Here is an 18,329-nt window from a genome sequence, read left to right as displayed (position 1 = left end):
CATTGACAACAAACATTCCCAAAATAGATATTATACTTTTGAGTCGGATGAATTCAATAACATACAATTATCCTTCTTCTCCTTTCGGGGAGTATTTGAAAACAAAAGAAGATAATTTAGTATTTCTCACAATGAATGAAGATGATATAACATATTGTTGCTAATATGATATTTGTTATTTTTTATGTGGTTCTTAAGGTTTTTATCTAAAAATCAATAAATGTAATATTTTTTCTTGATTCAAATAAAATAGTTATGAACTTTAATTTCTTATTTTCTTCTTCTTCATTTAGACTTTACAATAAATACATAAGTTTAAATCAATTAAAGATTAAGTAAAAAATAAAGATATAATTAACAAAAGAGTAATTAATGTTAGACTAAAATATATTTTTCATCCCTTTAAATATTGAAAAGTTTGAAATTTATCTATGTAAAATTTTCAATATGCTTTTAATCTTCTTATAATTGAATTATGTTATTTTTTGGCTCAACATTAGACTTGGACGAATTCCAGCCTACATAACATTTTTTAAAACTTAAATTATAGGTTAAAATATATTTTTTGCCCTTATAAATATCGAAATGTTCAAAATTCGTCCCTACAAAATTGAGTCCTTTTTTATCCTTGAAAATTTAAAATTTATTACTTTTTGGCCCAAACCAGGTTTGAGTATCCAAACATAAGTATTACTCTTTCCTTGGTTTCATTGATGACTATGTGAGTATGTGATTTCTCGGGTTTAAAACAACTACAAAATGCAGCTCCCCCCAACAAAAAATTGTAAATCTCTCCTTTTTTCTTGTCTTTCTTTATCTTCTTCGAATTTAAATAAATAATTATCTTTCTTTTTCTTTTTAAATGTTTTGTTCAACTACAATGACCAACATCACTTTATTAACCATGTCATCTTCTTCTTCTTTGAATTTCTCTTCCTTCTGAAAATCTAACACTTTCATTCTCAAACTCAACAATACAAATACCAATTTCAATGTTCTACTGAAATTAAAGGTACGTTTCTGACAAGCTCAACAACTTGACTTTCGAATTCACCTCTCTCTCATATTAACTTAGTGGACAAAGAAGATTAAGAAAGTTAAGGAAGAAGGAGGTTAGAGAAGAGGGATTTACAAATTTGTGAGTTTTTTTTTTTTAATTTTGTGATGGTTTTTAACCCTTGAAAATCACTCACTCTCATACCCATCAATGAAACCAATTAAAGAGTAACATATAGGTTTGAATTTACCCAAACCTAACTCTTTGGGCAAAAAAGTAACATATATCAATTTTTCAAAGATGAAAAAAAGGCTCAAAATTTTGTAGGAATAAATTTCAAACATTTTGATATTCACAGGAATGAAAATATATTTTAACCTATAATTTAGAAAATATAATTAGACTTGGATTCATTTAAGCCTAACTCCAAATAAAAAAACAATACATTTCAGTTTAATGGACAAAAAATATACAATTTTTTTTGTAAAAATGAATTTGAAACTTGTTAATATTTATAATAACCAAAAACATATTTTAGCCTTAATGTTATCTTATATTTTAAAAACACAATTAAACAACAACAAATTTTATAAAAATTCCGAAATTAAAAAGAAAGTAAATTTATCACTATTTCATTAATAGAATCAGGGCTTTTTAAAAGTAAATCAGGGTTTGAATCACAAAAGAGACTCTAACATTAAATAGTAGATTATAAAAGAGTAAAAAAACCATCCAATCACAAACGCAATCAATTACTGTTATGCATAGCCATTAAACTAATGAGGAATTAGCAGCAAAAACATGTACTAATAAAGCAAAAGGCAGGTTGGTATGTGTATGTGTTAGTTTGTTGACTTCTTTCAACCTAACCCATCGTTCGCACGGAGCCGTGGTGGTTCTGGCTCTGTCCTTTTTTCCTTTCTCTCGTTACCAGAACCAGAAGAACCATTTGTGGCCAACATGGATTTGGACCAGTGGATCTCCAAGGTCAAAGAGGGCCAGCATCTTCTTGAAGACGAGCTTCAACTTCTCTGCGAATATGTACCCCTTCTTTCTTCGATTCCTCCAAAACCCTCTCATGCTCACCCTTTACTTTCTTTCTTTTATTAAATTGGGATCTGATTATGCATTTTGTTCCCATCGCCTTTGTCCCTTTTCTTGGGATTATTTTTGGGGAAACAAAATTCTGAATGCTCTCTTTGCTTCTTAACTTCGTATTGTGTCTACATATTATTTTCCTTTGACAGTTTTTCCCTTTGTCTTCATTGAGGATGGTATTTTCTAAATTCAATTTCAACCTGTGCTCACTGAACAAAGTATTATCTCATTATTAATTATTAAACATGAAGTAATTCAGTTACTTTTGCTGTAGTTCTAGTGATAGGTTTGTCATTTGTGCACCTTGGTGTCATTAAAATGGATTATACTAACTTGCATATTAAACATTTTATTTTTTAAAATACCCCAGGTAAAAGAGATCCTTATCGAGGAGTCCAATGTGCAGCCTGTCAATAGTCCAGTGACTGTTTGTGGTGATATTCATGGTCAATTCCATGATCTAATGAAACTTTTCCAGACTGGGGGTCATGTGCCTGAGACAAATTATATTTTTATGGTATTTGCTACGATTTCTTTTTTCCTATTAACTTTGATGATTTAATATCTGTTTTGGAGTTCTAGATTTTCCTAAATGCATGGCAGGGAGACTTTGTTGATCGAGGTTACAATAGTCTTGAAGTTTTTACCATCCTTTTACTTCTAAAAGCTAGGTATGTTCTTTTAATGCATATTTGCATTGCATCTGTCTTGATTCTTGACTTGTTGGCTTTACATGTATTGTTAATAAGATTATCACTTGGAATTTGTCCTAGCTTTGGAGGCATTTAAGAATAGTTTTATGATTAATTTGGTTTTTTGTTCCCCCATGGTATCAAAATGTAAAATTTTGGTACACGGTCAGTGTGAAGATTTTTTCATGGTCAGCCAATTAGAAATTGTGCTTGATATAACTTTTAAAGTAAGTATTATAAAAAGCAACAATCGTACCATAAATGACAATTCATGATTGGATGACAGTATAAAAAACATTTACACTGTCATTGTATTCTAATTAACTTCTAATATCAAAATGCTTATGATACTTCCAAACAGTCTTTCGTTGCTAGCATATTTGACTTAGGAAAGTTTACATCCATTTGCAGTGGTGCATTTTTATGAGTTATCATATCAATTATTCAGCATTAGTTTGAAATGGTTTACTTCTATTTATTTTTTCCTATGGGGCTTGTCCTTTCCATATGAACTACAAAGTTCATTTATTCTTCTCTTTTTGTACTCAACATCAATGTAGGAGCAATAACTGTGGTTTTGATTTTTGGTTTTAGACTGTTTGACCCCCTGGTGTTGTGGTGTGCAATAGGAAGAAAAGAAGGGTAGTAGTGGATTAGTGTCATGCAGGAAATGAATGAAATATGTATGATTCATGTTGGGAATCTGAATTGTAACCAACCAGCACACATGTTAAGTGGCATGGGGAGTGCTAGGCCAGGGGTCAGTTAGCAATACAATTTACAAAGGAGGTAATGAATAAGGGAGAGGCAAGCAAATTGCAAGTAAGGGGTTTTGGAAGGAAGGAAGCAAACCCTTGAAGTGCTAGCAGTGTTTCTACATTTATTTTCTGCTTTCTGTTTTGTGAGTGCCATTAAGTATCTAATAAGATTTTGCAATTGACATGAAATTCTTGATTTCTTCTCCTTGGAAGAATAAATTTGATTTTTGAGACTTCCAAATATGTGCAAAAGCATTGTTTAAAGTTACCCCAAGTCCCAACACCATCCACTCCCCCGAAAATGATTTAGCCTTGTGAAATTTGTCAAAAGCTCTTACATAGATGGCTAAACATTAACCTGGCTGTTCTTTAAACATTTTATCTACAACTTAGCATGGCACCCAAAAAAGTGGTTAATTTCAACCTCCTAGTGATTGTAAACTTGTACATTTTATGACTAAAATATGTTTTTCGTCCTTGTAAAATTGGCGAAGTTCGGATTTAGTCCCTATAAAACTTTTCGCCCTCCTAAAACTTTAATGTGTCATTTTTTGGCCCGGAGCTAGGTTCGGTTATATCTGAAACAATGTGACATTTTTTTTATTTTAAATTTTAAAATTCGATTTATGGGGGTTAAAAACCGCTACAAATTGCATAAAAAATATAAAATAAATACAAAAATACAATTTCTGGCAGTTAAAAACTGCCCCAAATTGCATAAAAAATAAAAAAACACTGTTTGTCTCCATCTTTCTCTACCTCTCCAGCTCTCCAGCGCATGCCGCCCCGGCACCAGACCACCTCTCTCCTTCTCCATATCCAAACAATTAGCAATGGAGAAAAAAGGTTGTGATATAAAATTGAATCACCGTATATGATCTCGTACACAAACCAAGATGAATAGGAATGTCAAGTCTAAATTAACTCATTGAATCACCGTATATGATCTAGTATATGCCTTAGGAAGAGTATATTCAGTGAATTGGTGAAATGTGTAGACTATGCTATTAAAACATTTTACCATAGTTTAGAGAATCTTTCTATTCTTAATTTGAAAACATATCATTCTCTTGACCATTTAAAGAGAAAGTCTATTTGATTCTTCAAAAGTCAAGATTTTTTTTTTTGGCAAGAGACTTCAACTTTATCTAAAATGGAGGAACAAAAGCATCTGCAGAAAACCCAAACCAATGAAGACCCCCACGACGACGACAACAACCCTGACTATTTGGGATGTCTTTGACACCCCGATGACCTCAGGGAAAGAGAAAGAGAAAATCGAGCTGAGAATGTGAGGTCCTCAACTAGGATTAGTGCAACCAAGAAGTGCAGATCTGGAACTCATAGCGGAACTGGGACAACACCGTTAACGACCTTGATGTGCAGATGTGGGACCTTGAAGCCAGATCTGGAATCAAGAAGCGCCGATCTGGGAGATTGAAATGACAATGGTGTGTGGTGTGGCAGACCTGGAAAATCGAGGAAGAAAACCAAAGAAGAAACCTAACTCAGTGGTGGGGCGCAAATCTTTCTCTCCTTCTCACTCTTCATCTCCCCAAAACCTCTCGCACACGTGTCCAATCCTTAGTGGACAGTCATTATAAACGTAAGTTCGGATATGATTGAACCTACGTCCAAGCCAAAATTTGACACATAATTTTAGGAGGACTAAAAACAGATGAAAAATTTTGCAGGGACTAAATTCGAACTTAGGTAATTTTACAGGGACTAAATTTTGATCATGTTTGAAGCTCAAATGCTAGATCTATTGCGACGATAGTATCTTTCTGCTCTTCATCTAATTCACTTTCATTTGTTGTATAATTTTTGTATTTTGTTGAGAAGCAACTATTGGTGTGTGATTCTTTTATTTTTTTCCTTTGAAAATTTACACATCCTTTTATTTTTCTGTAATGTCACAGATACCCAGCTAATATTACTCTTTTACGTGGAAATCATGAAAGTAGACAATTAACCCAGGTACGCTTTGTGAATGAAATCATTACATGAATCATTCTAAACTTGCAGAATATTATATTTTTTAATTCAAACAGATTGTGCAACTGAGGAGGGGTCCAAAAAGTATTTCTAATCCTGTCAGTCTAGCATGCTAGTTATAACCTTATAAAGTGTTGGTAGTGTAATTATGTGCATGACTTTATTTCTTGCTAATTGCAGTGATGCCACCTTAAGTAATTTTCAATATTGCTAGTGTTGTTGAGTTCACTGAGGCAGATTCATTTGCAGGGTCCAATAACTTCTGATGTCCAAAGAAAATTTGAACCAAGTCATTGGCAATTTTAAATTTGGTCCTTTTGAAATTTTTAAGCATGAATTGGCTAAGGTAGAGGAGTTTAGTTGCTTTGAATTTTTGAAGCTGTAATCAATGTTTGGAAATGGTTGTTTAGGTTGAAATTTTAAAATGGCTAGGAAAACTCATGTAGTTTTTGACTCATTAAGGATCTCATCTTCCATGGATGTGAGATTGAAAAGTAAGGTAAGTAGTAGTCAGGTTGTTGTGCAGAATGCTAGATTTCATAATGGAGATATGAATTGTGGAAATACTAAAACCAGAAATGCCAAAGTATCATGATGATTTATGTTAATTTTGTAATTTACTGTTTTGCTAGGTCTATGGATTTTATGATGAATGCCAGAGGAAGTATGGCAATGCCAATGCTTGGCGGTATTGTACAGATGTGTTTGACTATTTAACACTTTCTGCAATTATTGATGGAACTGTAAATATCTTTTACTCCCTCCTCTTCAAGTATCTACCCCCCATGTGCCTCTGTGCATCTTGGTGGGTAGCTTACTGGATTTATTTTGACTTTTTGTTGTTCTATTAGAATGTTGCTTGTTCAAAATTGAGTTTTCTATATGCTATGCTTGACCCAGGTGCTTTGTGTTCATGGGGGCCTTTCTCCTGACATTCGAACAATTGATCAGGTCCTCTAGCCTCCTTCTTAATTATTGGCCAAAAACAATATTTTATAGCTTAGACTATCTCCTCGTACATGTATTTTGTTTAGTTGTCTAATTATATATTTGCAACATTGACGTTGCACCATGGTGTCATCCTTATATATGCCTATCCATGCCCTGTCTGTATGTGGATACATCATATGTACAGTCAAGTTATATATTTGTTTTCATGATGTGAAATGTCTCTCTAAGTTAGCTTGATGGTCCTTCTTCCCCATGATTCCCATGCTATTTAGACTTTAGACAGAAAAATGAACAGCTGGAGCTGGACACTTGCATATTTCCTTTTCTTTATTTTTTACTGGTAACTCAAGAATGTGGTCTGTTTTTGTTTGACATCAGAAAGCCTTCAATGCTTGTCGTTTTGATATTTTGTTTGAATTACTTCTTAAATTTGTCAAACATGTTTGGAGCACAGAAATTGCCTTTGTTTCTTAATAATCACAGTAAACAAACACTTAGTTCTTAATTATTTGGATCGTTTGTTAGTTAAATGAAGTATTGTTTTTGTTAGTCTTCAGAAAGAGAATTATTTTCTATCTTCATTAAAAGGTAGAAACGAATTTTTGTTGCAGATAAGGGTCATTGACCGGAACTGTGAAATTCCTCATGAGGGTCCTTTCTGTGATCTAATGTGGAGTGATCCTGAAGATATTGAAACATGGGCAGTCAGTCCCCGTGGAGCAGGTTGGCTTTTTGGATCCAGGGTCACTTCGGAGGTAATGTAATTTATTTGTTAATTGCTTTTAGAATTGAATATTATGTTTTAATCTTACCAGTGCATTCTTTTCATGCAGTTCAATCACATAAATAACCTTGATCTTGTTTGTCGAGCGCACCAACTCGTTCAGGAAGGCCTTAAGTATATGTTCCAAGATAAAGGCCTTGTAACTGTATGTTTCTTAAATGAATTACAATAATTCTTTTGTTCCCTAAATTTTTAAAATATAATTTTGGACTCGTATAGATATGAAGTCAATTCCCCTTTGGAAATTTGCAGGTATGGTCTGCACCTAATTACTGTTACCGATGTGGAAATGTAGCTTCTATTCTGAGTTTCAATGAAAATATGGTGAGTCATCTGAAGCTTTTTGCTGTGTTTAAATCTATTTCCATGATAATGATGGTTTCTTCATCATTTGGTCTTGTGATATCATAGTTCTTTTCTTTTCCCTTGATGCATCAAATTGTACTTATTCTTTAATGATTCTGCATGTGATGAGATGGAGAGCGCAGTGATGGCATGAGTGTCGTATGCTATGTGTTTGCTTCGCTGTTTTATATGCTATCCAGTGGTAACTACTGAATTCACAGTGAAATCATGATGAAATTTCATCTGTTATTTTACCTTGCATGAAATTTTCAATTGAGTATTTGCTAAATTTCCTCTGATTTGATGGGTGTGCCCAGGGATAGATAGTAAATGCAATCTTGTATGTCTCTCAATTGCACTACAATGTAGCTAATTTTGGAATTGGCAAATAGATGGGGCTATTAGCCTATTACAATATGCCTATTTATATTCATTTTTTTTTCATTTAACTTTTCAATTATATTCTTGTTACGTTTTACTTTTTTAAAAAGTCAAGTCAATAAGCATATTCACACTCCTTATTCTGTGTGTGTTTTTTTTTCCTTTGTGTATATGTTAAATAAATACTATTAACTTTTGTTTTGATAAGTGTTTATTGGCTATACTTGATAATATAGTAATATACCCATTTGAATTTTTATTTTATTAATATACATAAAAAAACACAAATTATTTTGCAATATACTAACTTCACCATTGTTGTACTGTCGGAGATAACTTGTTAATTTCTTTGTGACAGGAAAGAGAAGTTAAATTTTTCACCGAAACAGAGGAGAACAATCAGATGAGAGGGCCCAGGACAGGCGTTCCATATTTCTTATAAGTTGGTGCAAATTTTGTTTTGAATTTATTGTAAAATTAGACACTCATGTATTTATGCTTTGCCTTTTAAAGGTGGATTTTATTGGTCACAAGATTACCAATCAAACTATATCTTAGCTCTGGGTCGCACAGATAATTTTATGTTTAAATTTTTATTGAAAAATATTTTTTTTCTTAATTTTTACTACAAAATATCGTTATATGAATAGAATTGTTAGAACGTCTTGGCATGTTTTCAAAATAATTCGCAATGTGTTAAATCATACTTTACTCCAATAAAATGCGAACTCAGCTTGTGTGTGCTTTCTAAACTTTTGTGCTGTCAAATTTTCTACTGTTAAGATTAAGTACAAATATTTCCACGGGACGTCTGAAAAGAAGAGTAACATTTTGTGATTATTTAACATTTTTTGTTGTTAATCTTGAGAGTAACATTTTGCTCATACTAAGTTTTTTTTTTTTTTAAGTTAGGAATGTACTTTAGAAAATAGAATTCTTTTATAGTTGTCGATTAAAAAAATTAACAGTTAAAATTTTAATAATTTAGTTATTTAATATACACCTACGTATATTTTATCACATTAACAATTATATATTTTCTAAATAATGTTTATAAGAATATTTTGTCCTTTACCCATTATTTAGGATGAAGGAAAATAAGAGGAAGGGCAATGAAAAGGAAGTGATACTCATTTATCATTTGGTATACATGAAAATGAGAAAGAAAAAAAAAATTGATAGATCTCAATAAATTTTTTTGGGTTGATTAAGTTTTTAGTTCATGAATTTAATCATGTTCTAAGTTTTTCTCTCAATTTTATATTTGACAATTTGTAGTTCTTTATTAATTTTTCATCAGTATTTCTAATTTCTCTATTGTTAGTTTTTCACTTATTTTTATTGTTCAGAATTAATCTCAACTATAAAATAAATGAGAAATTAAAAATAGACAAAATAAGGACTAAATTAGAGTAATAAAAATAAAAGAGAAACTAAAAGTAAGATTTTTTTAAAAGGACTAAGATTACTGACAAAACATTAATAGAGGACTAAAAGTTATAGAAAAAATTGAGGACTAAAAATTAGGATTAAAAAAAGTTGAGGAACTCAAAACTTATTTAGCTCTATTCTTTTCTCAATTTAAAGTAAATATAATAATAGATGGCTTAAATAAGTATAAGATAAAAATGCTCTTTTATATTATAAATTTCTTTTTTTTATTTGGAATAGTGTTATTATATATATATATTATTTCAATAAACTGCGAGGAAAAGAAAAAATAAATATATGAATTTTCTCGTTTGATGAAAAGAAGAAGAAGAAAGCAAGTAGAAAAAAACCTCACAATTTTGTTTTCATAACAAATTTCAAAATAACTTAATTACACTTTCAGTTCTTGTATTAACATGCAATTTTCGTCTCTATAGTTCTAATTCTTTATTTTAAATCTTCGTAGTTTCCAATTGTTAAATAAGTATCTCACACTTTGTCCAATAATTAACAAAAATATCACAAATGTAATGTTTTGTATAAATTAACAAAGGAAAATACATATGCTGTCAACTATTTATTTCAATGTGAGTGATTAGTGAACAAAGAGCAGATGAAATTTGTCATGAAGACGGTGTCTTTGGTAAGATAAATAAATAAATTTCTATCCAACTTGACTAATGACTAGTTTAACACTTCTTAAGTTCTTATTTTACCAAAAGAGTTGTTCAGTAAAAATAATACTCCATACGTGTATATAGTCACAACTTCACGCTGATACACCATAAAACATTACCAGAATCAAGAAATACTTTGTAAAATAGGAGGTGTTTCTAGTTGGGGACAGTCACTGATGTTCAGTTTTGGAGATAATCCACATTTGATAATTCCCCACCACACGGTCTTCAATTGTGGCAACTCTCTAAACTCCAACCTTGTTAACTTGGGAAGAGTAATTTCATTAACACGACCCACATCTTCAGTGATACTCACTGTGAATATCTCTTTCATCAAATCACAACTCTTAACATCAAGTGAGACCAAGTTTTTGAGCTGTAGCAGTGGCCCAATTGTCAGCAATTTCTCTATCTTGTGGCATTTTGAGACCTCGAGATGTTTGATATGAGAGAACATGCCACCAAGAAGAATATTTTTTGCTTTGACTTCATTTTCCTTCCATGTTTCAGCTGGGCCTTCCAAACTTGTAAGATTCAAAGATTCAAGGTTTTGGAGATTACTGCACAAGGAACATGGACCAGTCAAACAAAACAAGCTCTCTAGTTTTGGACAAACTCGAATATCAATGTACATCAAAGAAGGAGATCTAAATGAGAGAACATCACACAAGCATCTCCATTGTTTATTCTCTGCTATACACAATCTTGCAATGTCTGTTGGAAGCACATGGTCTAATTTTGTGCAGTCCCTAAAACTCACAATTCGGCACTCATCGTTTGTTAGAAAGTTATAGTCATAAGAATAATCCAAAGAATATCCAGGACCGATTCCCAAATGGAGATGATAAGTTTTAGGTCCACTACCTCTGTCCAAGGTTGCCTGCACATAATTATTGAAGTTATCCCAATCATGAAAACTGCCTGCAAAATGTTCTAGCATGGTCATCCCTTGTACATCTTCTGCATTTACCTTTGCCAAATGACCATAATTATAGCAGATATCAAGGTATTGCTTATTGGTTAAACCAGGTAGCACAGACCCTGGTAACAATGTCAAGTTGTAATTCTCAGACAAATCAAGCCATTTCAAGTTGATAAGCTTTCCCAAACCCTCTGGTACTTTCTCAATGGAAGTTCCTGAAATTTTCAATCTAGATAATGCCTGTAGCTGTCCTAATGGGGGGCACATATTGTAGTGACTTGCATCCTCCAAGTAGTAGAGAAATCAGTGACCTCAAGTTAGACACTGCATTAGGCAAAAGGGTAAAAAATGGATTGCATGATAGATCAAGCACAGCTAGAGCACTCATGTGGCTGAAAAAACAATCTGGAATATGACAAAGGGGATTACCACTAAAAATCAAAGTGGACAAGTTTGGACACTTTGGTGACGTGCCATTCGGGATTTTCTTTATATTGTTCTGCATCAAGGAAACCTTTTTTTAAATCAGCTGTCCACTCCTGCATGTCAGGTGCCTTTGTCAATCCTTCATTACAATTCACCATGTAACTCTGGTTCAATATGTGGCATACCATTTTCTGCACTAAACCATGCATATGGAGATAATCACTTTCCAACAACAAAGAATGGCTTTTGAGTTTATCAACTATGGTAAGTCCCTCATCCAATACTCTCTCCAAACTTGCTGTATCATTAATCAGTCCCTCATCAAAGAACTTCAAAACCAATGTTTTTCTCCCAATTTGATGGTATAACGCACAGGATAAGAAAAAATTCTGCATGTTGTCAGTTAAATTATCGTGACTAAGTTTTAACAAGTTGAAGAGCTTTACTTCCATTTCTGATTTTTGAAGTTTATTCAATGCATGTCTCCACCAACGGATGTCATTTACCCCTTTCATGGTGCTAGCCATCACACTGATTCCAAGAGGTAAGCCATCACATTCCTTAACAATTGATCTTGCAATCTTTTCTACTTCATGAGGAAGTTTTGCAGGTGTTGCCTGGTTTCCAAGTTTCAGCAAAAATAACTCCCAGGCTTCTTCAACTGAGAGGTTCCATCCATATTATGCTATTTGGTAGGCAATCCATTTGGTGACAAACATGTTCCAAACGACTTGTCAGAATCAATTTAATGCCATTCACTCTAAGAGGAACTCCCACCTTCTGTAGATCAATATTCTTCCAAACATCATCCAAAATAAGCACTGTTTTTTCTTTTCTTTCCAACACTAAGGACAACTTTATAGCTCTCATTCTCTCATCATCTTCATCAGGTGTCATGCCTATTCTATTTGCAATGTCATTTTGCAATTTAAAAATGCTAAAAACTTGGGAAACAGTAACAACGGCATGTTTAAAACTGCCCTTTCTAGTTATATCGTTCTCAATATAAGTTACTAGGGCTGTTTTTCCCACTCCTGCCATTCCATGTATGCCAATTATGAAGACTTGATCATCCCCTAAAAGTTCCCACATCTGCTCAATATTCCTGTTAAAATTTTCACCAACCAAGTCATTTGGCAACTCAGAAGACTTTTGCTTCATTTGAATATGCACTTCTTGTATCAATTGCTCTAGCACTATTTCCAGTCACTGGAGGCTGACAAACCAAACTTTAGAGCAACACAAAGTAGGAGAAAATTTAATTAGTCAACCATTTTCTAACTCCAAAATAAATCATAGCAATAAAAGTAAATAAGAAAAGAACATATATATTACCTCAAATATACATAGAATAATTCTCATAACTAGAAATTTATAATAGAACAACTGTGGGATGATATTGGATAGTAGCTGAGACAATGGCATATAATTAATGAGAAAGTAGTGATTATAAAAAGATTATTCATTAATGTGAAATAAATTTTTCTTGTTGATAGAAAAAACATTCTCTTAAAAACCTATAGTCATTATGAAAATATAAAAAAATTATAAGAACAGTCAATACTGTAAAATCTTCGTGAATCAAAACTTATGGGAGAAAAGTCTTTCTATAAAAAAAAATATAATATTTATTTATTATTTGTGAGAATCATATATTTAAAAATTTTATTTATTTATTATAATTGTTAATATTGAGAACCTTCAAATTCAAATTTATACATCAAGCTGGAATAATTTATCTTTTGCTCGATAAATACATTTTTACAATGGATTTTACTACTTCGCTACATGTTAAAAAATTATTTCCCCATGGTGTTAGGAATAGTGTGAACTGCTAAGAACAATAAATTGTAGCCATGGTATGCGGTTTTAATGCTACTATATTTTTAATATTTCATTAAATTGTACTTGTAGCCAAGGGCCAAGGGGTAGGACTCAAAGTAGGTTTTATCATGTATAAAAAATGGATTTGGAGTAGTTTTTTTTATTAAGATCATGTCACTTGGCCAAGACTATTAGGATTAAATAACTCATGTTAAATATAGTAAAAAGACACCTCTAATAATGTTTTATCATAAATAAATTTTATCAATTTAACCGTGTTCTTTTTTTACATATTATCAATCTAACCATTAAAATAAAGAATATTATCATGATTAGAATAAAAAGAGATTTATCATGCAATATTATCATGATTTAGACATACTGTTTTAAGTATGTGAATTTTTGTAAACTTAATCTATTCTATGATAACTTTGAATTTAACATTTAGATTGATAAAATTTATTGTTGAAAAAGGTTATTTGATGTGGCATATTAATAAATTTGACGCATGATGTTATTTAACCGAATCCCATATATACATATAAATAAGATAAATGATAACTATAGCTCTTATGGTACTAATTAACAAAGTAAAAGGAATAAAAAATTGTTGGGAGGCAAAAAAATATGCTCCTCTGTGATTTTAAAATGCGCTCTTACATGATTTCTAATAATTTTTTTTTTAATTTCATAACCAATATTACTAGGATTACTAGGATACTGGTTAATAGGACCCAATAAATAAATATAAAGAGTTTAATATACCAAAGATAATATATATAGAAAAATGAATTATGAAAACAAATACGACTTCCTACGAAGTTCTATTGTCTCTAACAGTCGCTGACTATCAACCTGTCAGAGCCTTCTTAAATCTTAATGCATGCAAATGGACTATCAATCTCACATAGTAATGTATGCCATTGCCAATACTACTTTACTTCATTCGCATACCACGTTCTAATGTCTATTACAAATAACCTTTCATTTCTAGAAAAAGGTGACTCATTGTACCTTCTAAGTTCTAAATATACACATTGCCTCAATGATACATCAAGTCGAGTTTTGACTTCTAGTAGCAAATTAGCAATCTGGTCACCAAGTTTCATCTTCCACGTTCAATTTTTCTTTCATCCCAAAAGCCAAGTCTGATGCCCATTTCCTCTGATGGCTTCCATGGACACAAATCAAACAAGCCAACTCTAGCAATTATGTTGCATCTTTTATGCAAGTTATTTTATCACATTATATGCAGTCAATAGAGCTATACATTCTCCTTGCATTTTATTATACAAAGGCAGAATGCGAGAGGCATCTTTATATGGAAATATTTCAGCAGCATGGATGGATTCAAAATTTGGACCCTGAATTTTTCAGGACACTGGATTGTCAGTGACAATAGAAGGAATATTTTCTTGAGAATATGTCAAACTATTCAAACAGGATGGTTTTGCTGCACCATAGTAAAAGTAAGCCATGACTTTTGACCACTCTTCTGCACTGCGAATGGCTGAGAGATCACCAAATGGATGGTAAGCAAAGTCAGAAGGAAAGGGACTAAGAAATGGGAAATATAAATTTCTTTTTTTAAAAAAAATATATATATTTTAGGGGAAATATAGACCAATACCTTTATCACGGAACAAAATCTTGCCTGCTTTAGTAAAGATAATTTCTGGGAATATTGATACTTGAAGTGCAGCAACCAGTTCAGTCTCAACAACAGCATCAATCGCAACACACTTTCATATGATATGAAAAAGGATGTTAGACAAAAAAAATTAACTTACTGCTAAAGTATCAGGAACCAAAGGCAACAAGTGTCTGACTTTACTAACTCTACTTACTCTTGGTGAGGGCAACCTGCAGTTCCATATGATATGCACAGCCTTCTCTAGTTCATCCCGAATTTTTTCATTCTCCTTTGGCCTAAAAAGATTAAAAACTTGAACTTTTATCTGATTGCAAGTATGATATAGAGCATTACAACTTCATAAATATAATTATTAAATATGTGATCTAGCAGACCAAGTAAATTAAATTACCTAAAAGTACTTTAGCCACATTCTGAGGTTAATTAATTGAATAAAAAGGTTGAAAGTTTAAGAAAGCCCCCATCAGATCAGAGCCCCATTCCAAAAGATAAAAAGGAAAAGGGTCATCACTCATCAGTGTCTGAGAAAAAACATTGGTTAAGGAACCAATAAGTAGAATGATTTTATTAGAAATCATAGTAGGGATGCATTGGTAATGTATTTTTAGAAAAATAATTTACTTTTGATTTCTCAACTAGTATTCTAAAGGAACATTTTTTAAAACGTTTAATTTTGATTTTTTAACTAGCACCCTAAGGGAACTTGTTAGCATTCTCCAAAGGAAAATACATGCATGCTCAGCTTTAAGTTGTCAACACTAACCAAACAGCAGACTACTCTTACTAGGGTTCTCTAGAATGGACACCGTTATTAATAATTGAAACATACACATTAACCCTGTAGCATGCTCATAGGAACAAGCAACAGCTGAGCAATTAGCATTCAGCTACTTAAACTGAAACCAGAAATTATCAAAGAAATATTCCTTTAAGCTACTTATCAAAGAATACTCGAGCAATTATTGGGCTTAAATACAGGATGTAGGAAATGTACAACATAGAAGTAGAACAAACCTTTTATATCGATTGTGCACGAGAATAATCAAGGGACTTATGTCTTTGAATACAGTCTCCTCCCATTCGGCAGTCTTTATGTCTTTGATGGGACGAATGTAATTATCATCTTGCCACATGATTTCTGGACGATCAACATCATCGTTGTCGTCATCATCATCATCATCCTTTTTCTTGTTCTTAATGGTAATCTTGTCGAAAAACTGGCCCAAGCTGAATCCCCAACCATCAGCATCTTCTGGCCAATCAGGATCATCCTCGTCCACAACAAGAGGGTAATCCTCCAAAAGCTTCTCCAGTTTTTTCTTCTTTTCCAGAGGGTCTAACTCCTCTTCAACATCAGGTTTCCTATCCAACACCTGTCTTATGTTCCTCCTCCATTCCAGTCTCTCCTCAGGACTCATAAGGTAAGGGTCATTTTTATTAAACCGCTGAGGTGCATCGTCATCGTCATCGTCGTCATCAGTGTCACTAGATGCTTCTTGCCCTCTCTTCTTCCATTTACCACCATCAGATTTGAGTGCTTGAACTCTGCTTGGGATTCTTATTGATCTACAGCTATCACCATTCTGTTTGAGGGAAACAGAAGAGTTTTATTGAACTCTATCTGAAAGATTACTCAACTTAGGGCTGCTTAATTGAATAAATTTATCTACAAGCACTTAAAGGAGAAGGAAGAAGTCAAAAAAATTATTTGAGCTACTCCCATAAGTTAAAATCAACTCATGCACTTAACTTTTATAGAAGCTCATTCATCTAACATTTCTAAAAAGCTAAGGTGCATAAATTGATTTTAGCTTATGGGAGAAGCTCAAATAATTTTTTGCCTTGCTATTTTCTTCTACTTGAAGTTTATGCAAACAGAACCTTAGATAGATTGGAAAGAGAAGAAAGATGAAATACTTGCCAGCTTAAAGGGAAGGGTGAAATTGGTAGGTTTATGTTTGGGAAGACAACATGGTGAAATGATGGACGAGAAGGGCAGAATGATGGAATGGGGCAGCGCCATTTCTTCAGTGGTTGAAATCTGTTATGCGTGTGGATTTGAAACTGAAAAGGGGAAAAAGTTGATAAAAGAAGATATGAAGTGAGTTAGTTAAGCAAATGCATTCGTGACGTGATTATACAACGCGAAATTACCTTGCTGAGCTTCGCTCTCCCCTAATCCACTTTTGTGTTTGTTTGTTGAGAGAAAAATTTAATAGATTAGTTGAGTTGCCTCTGCAAGCTGCAAGGACAAGGAGCTTAAACAATGAGTGTATTTCGGAGAAGGGGGCATCCACTAGGCCCAACATCAGAACCATGTTGTTATTCTCAACCCTTTTATGCTCTTCTCACTCCCTACTTTATTTTTTCAATTTTCTATTCTCTCCTACCCTCACAAGGCATTCCCTTCTTCGGTCTCTTCTCTCTTCTTCTCTCACTCCCATTGTACATTTTCGCTTCATTTTTTTTTTGTTTCTTGTTGTTTTGATAGAAACTTGTTTCCATTTTATTTTGTATACACAAAAGAACATAATCGAAATAAGTTTTCATTATGTTAAGTTTTTTATATATAAAAAAAATTAATGCAGCTAAACAAGTTTCCATTGTATTAAATTTTTAGGACTTATTTTCATCGAGAATATTCTTTTGTAAGAAAAAAGTTGGAGAATGAGAAGATAAATGTTAGTTACAGTCACATTTGGATATGAGCTTATGTCCAAGTCCACTTTATTGTAAAATCCCAAAGTTTCTTAGGTCTTATTATTTGTACTCCCTATTTTATCTTTAACTAAAACATTTTTTTGTTTTTTTATATACAAAATAAAAATTAGTTTCTGTCAAAAAATAAAAATAAAAATCTGAAACGAAAATACACAATGGGGATGGAAGAAGTAAGGAGAGAGGTGTTTTATGAGAAAGAAAAGACTCGGAGGGGGGAGGGAAGAGAAAAGAATTGAGAGAGGGGTGAAAAAGGGGCAACAAGGGGTGCAAAAGTAAATTAAGAAATAGAAATATATTGGGGAGTGGTAACAGAAAAAAGCTGATTGTGAAAAACAAGGCCCAAATTTCTTTCCCAACAGGATTTCTGGGCCCATATCTAAAACACACAGTTTCACTTTCTTATATATATATATATATATATATATATATATATATATATATATATATATATATATATATAATCCTTTATTTTCTAAAAACACCCGAGACCCCCCCCTCTCCTAATTTCCTTCTGAAATCACCATTATCTCTTAAATCCTCCCTCTTCTTTTCTACTTTTCATCTCTCAACCTTTTTCACTCATTTTCCTTCATTATTTCAAAATTCATCAAATTTATTGCATCCTTATGACACTCTCAAGCATGAGAAGGTGGTTCGAGTAAAAGAAAAC

General features: G+C 32.5%; 3 protein-coding genes across 3 annotated transcripts; 1 reads left to right on the top strand and 2 right to left on the bottom strand.

Moving 5' to 3' along the window:
• The first annotated feature begins 1,798 nt into the window (after positions 1-1,798).
• On the top strand, positions 1,799-8,551 carry LOC100820006 (phytochrome-associated serine/threonine protein phosphatase-like). Its single transcript, NM_001252900.2, is given in 10 exon segments — positions 1,799-2,038; positions 2,466-2,612; positions 2,699-2,766; positions 5,468-5,525; positions 6,176-6,286; positions 6,444-6,494; positions 7,106-7,249; positions 7,328-7,423; positions 7,531-7,602; positions 8,363-8,551. Coding segments are annotated over 10 exon segments (912 nt in total). The 5' UTR covers positions 1,799-1,957; the 3' UTR covers positions 8,447-8,551.
• A 2,914-nt stretch (positions 8,552-11,465) lies between these two features.
• On the bottom strand, positions 11,466-12,621 carry LOC102659688 (probable disease resistance protein At5g47250). Its single transcript, XM_041013554.1, has 2 exons — positions 12,147-12,621; positions 11,466-12,115 (listed from the first exon to the last, which is right to left on the bottom strand). The coding sequence occupies exons 1-2, from the start codon at positions 12,619-12,621 to the stop codon at positions 11,466-11,468; spliced, it is 1,125 nt and encodes a 374-aa protein (XP_040869488.1).
• A 1,581-nt stretch (positions 12,622-14,202) lies between these two features.
• On the bottom strand, positions 14,203-17,221 carry LOC100793560 (thioredoxin-like fold domain-containing protein MRL7L, chloroplastic). The gene is made up of 6 exons (XM_003555141.4): positions 17,093-17,221; positions 16,860-17,002; positions 15,953-16,521; positions 15,132-15,213; positions 14,915-15,026; positions 14,203-14,794 (listed from the first exon to the last, which is right to left on the bottom strand). Exons 2-6 carry the CDS (start codon positions 16,959-16,961, stop codon positions 14,658-14,660), a joined length of 1,002 nt encoding a protein of 333 aa, XP_003555189.1. The 5' UTR covers positions 16,962-17,002; positions 17,093-17,221; the 3' UTR covers positions 14,203-14,657.
• Between the last annotated feature and the right edge of the window lie 1,108 nt (positions 17,222-18,329).

The sequence above is a fragment of the Glycine max genome, chromosome 20 (assembly GCF_000004515.6).
Source record: "Glycine max cultivar Williams 82 chromosome 20, Glycine_max_v4.0, whole genome shotgun sequence".
Taxonomy (NCBI): Eukaryota; Viridiplantae; Streptophyta; class Magnoliopsida; order Fabales; family Fabaceae; genus Glycine; species Glycine max.
Note: the sequence above shows the minus strand (reverse complement) of the source record. Positions and strands in the feature narration are given on the sequence as shown.

Coding starts and splice junctions, on each gene's coding strand:
- LOC102659688 (XM_041013554.1), bottom strand. CDS start 12,621: ATGAAGCAAAAGTCTTCTGAGTTGCCAAATGACTTGGTTGGTGAAAAT. Junction 12,116..12,146: donor AATGGATTGCCTACCAAATA/GCATAATATGGA, acceptor TCTCAGTTGAAG/AAGCCTGGGAGTTATTTTTG.
- LOC100793560 (XM_003555141.4), bottom strand. CDS start 16,961: ATGGCGCTGCCCCATTCCATCATTCTGCCCTTCTCGTCCATCATTTCA. Junction 15,214..15,952: donor GTGCACAATCGATATAAAAG/GTTTGTTCTACT, acceptor TAATCTTTTTAG/GCCAAAGGAGAATGAAAAAA. Junction 15,027..15,131: donor GCAGGTTGCCCTCACCAAGA/GTAAGTAGAGTT, acceptor ATCATATGAAAG/TGTGTTGCGATTGATGCTGT.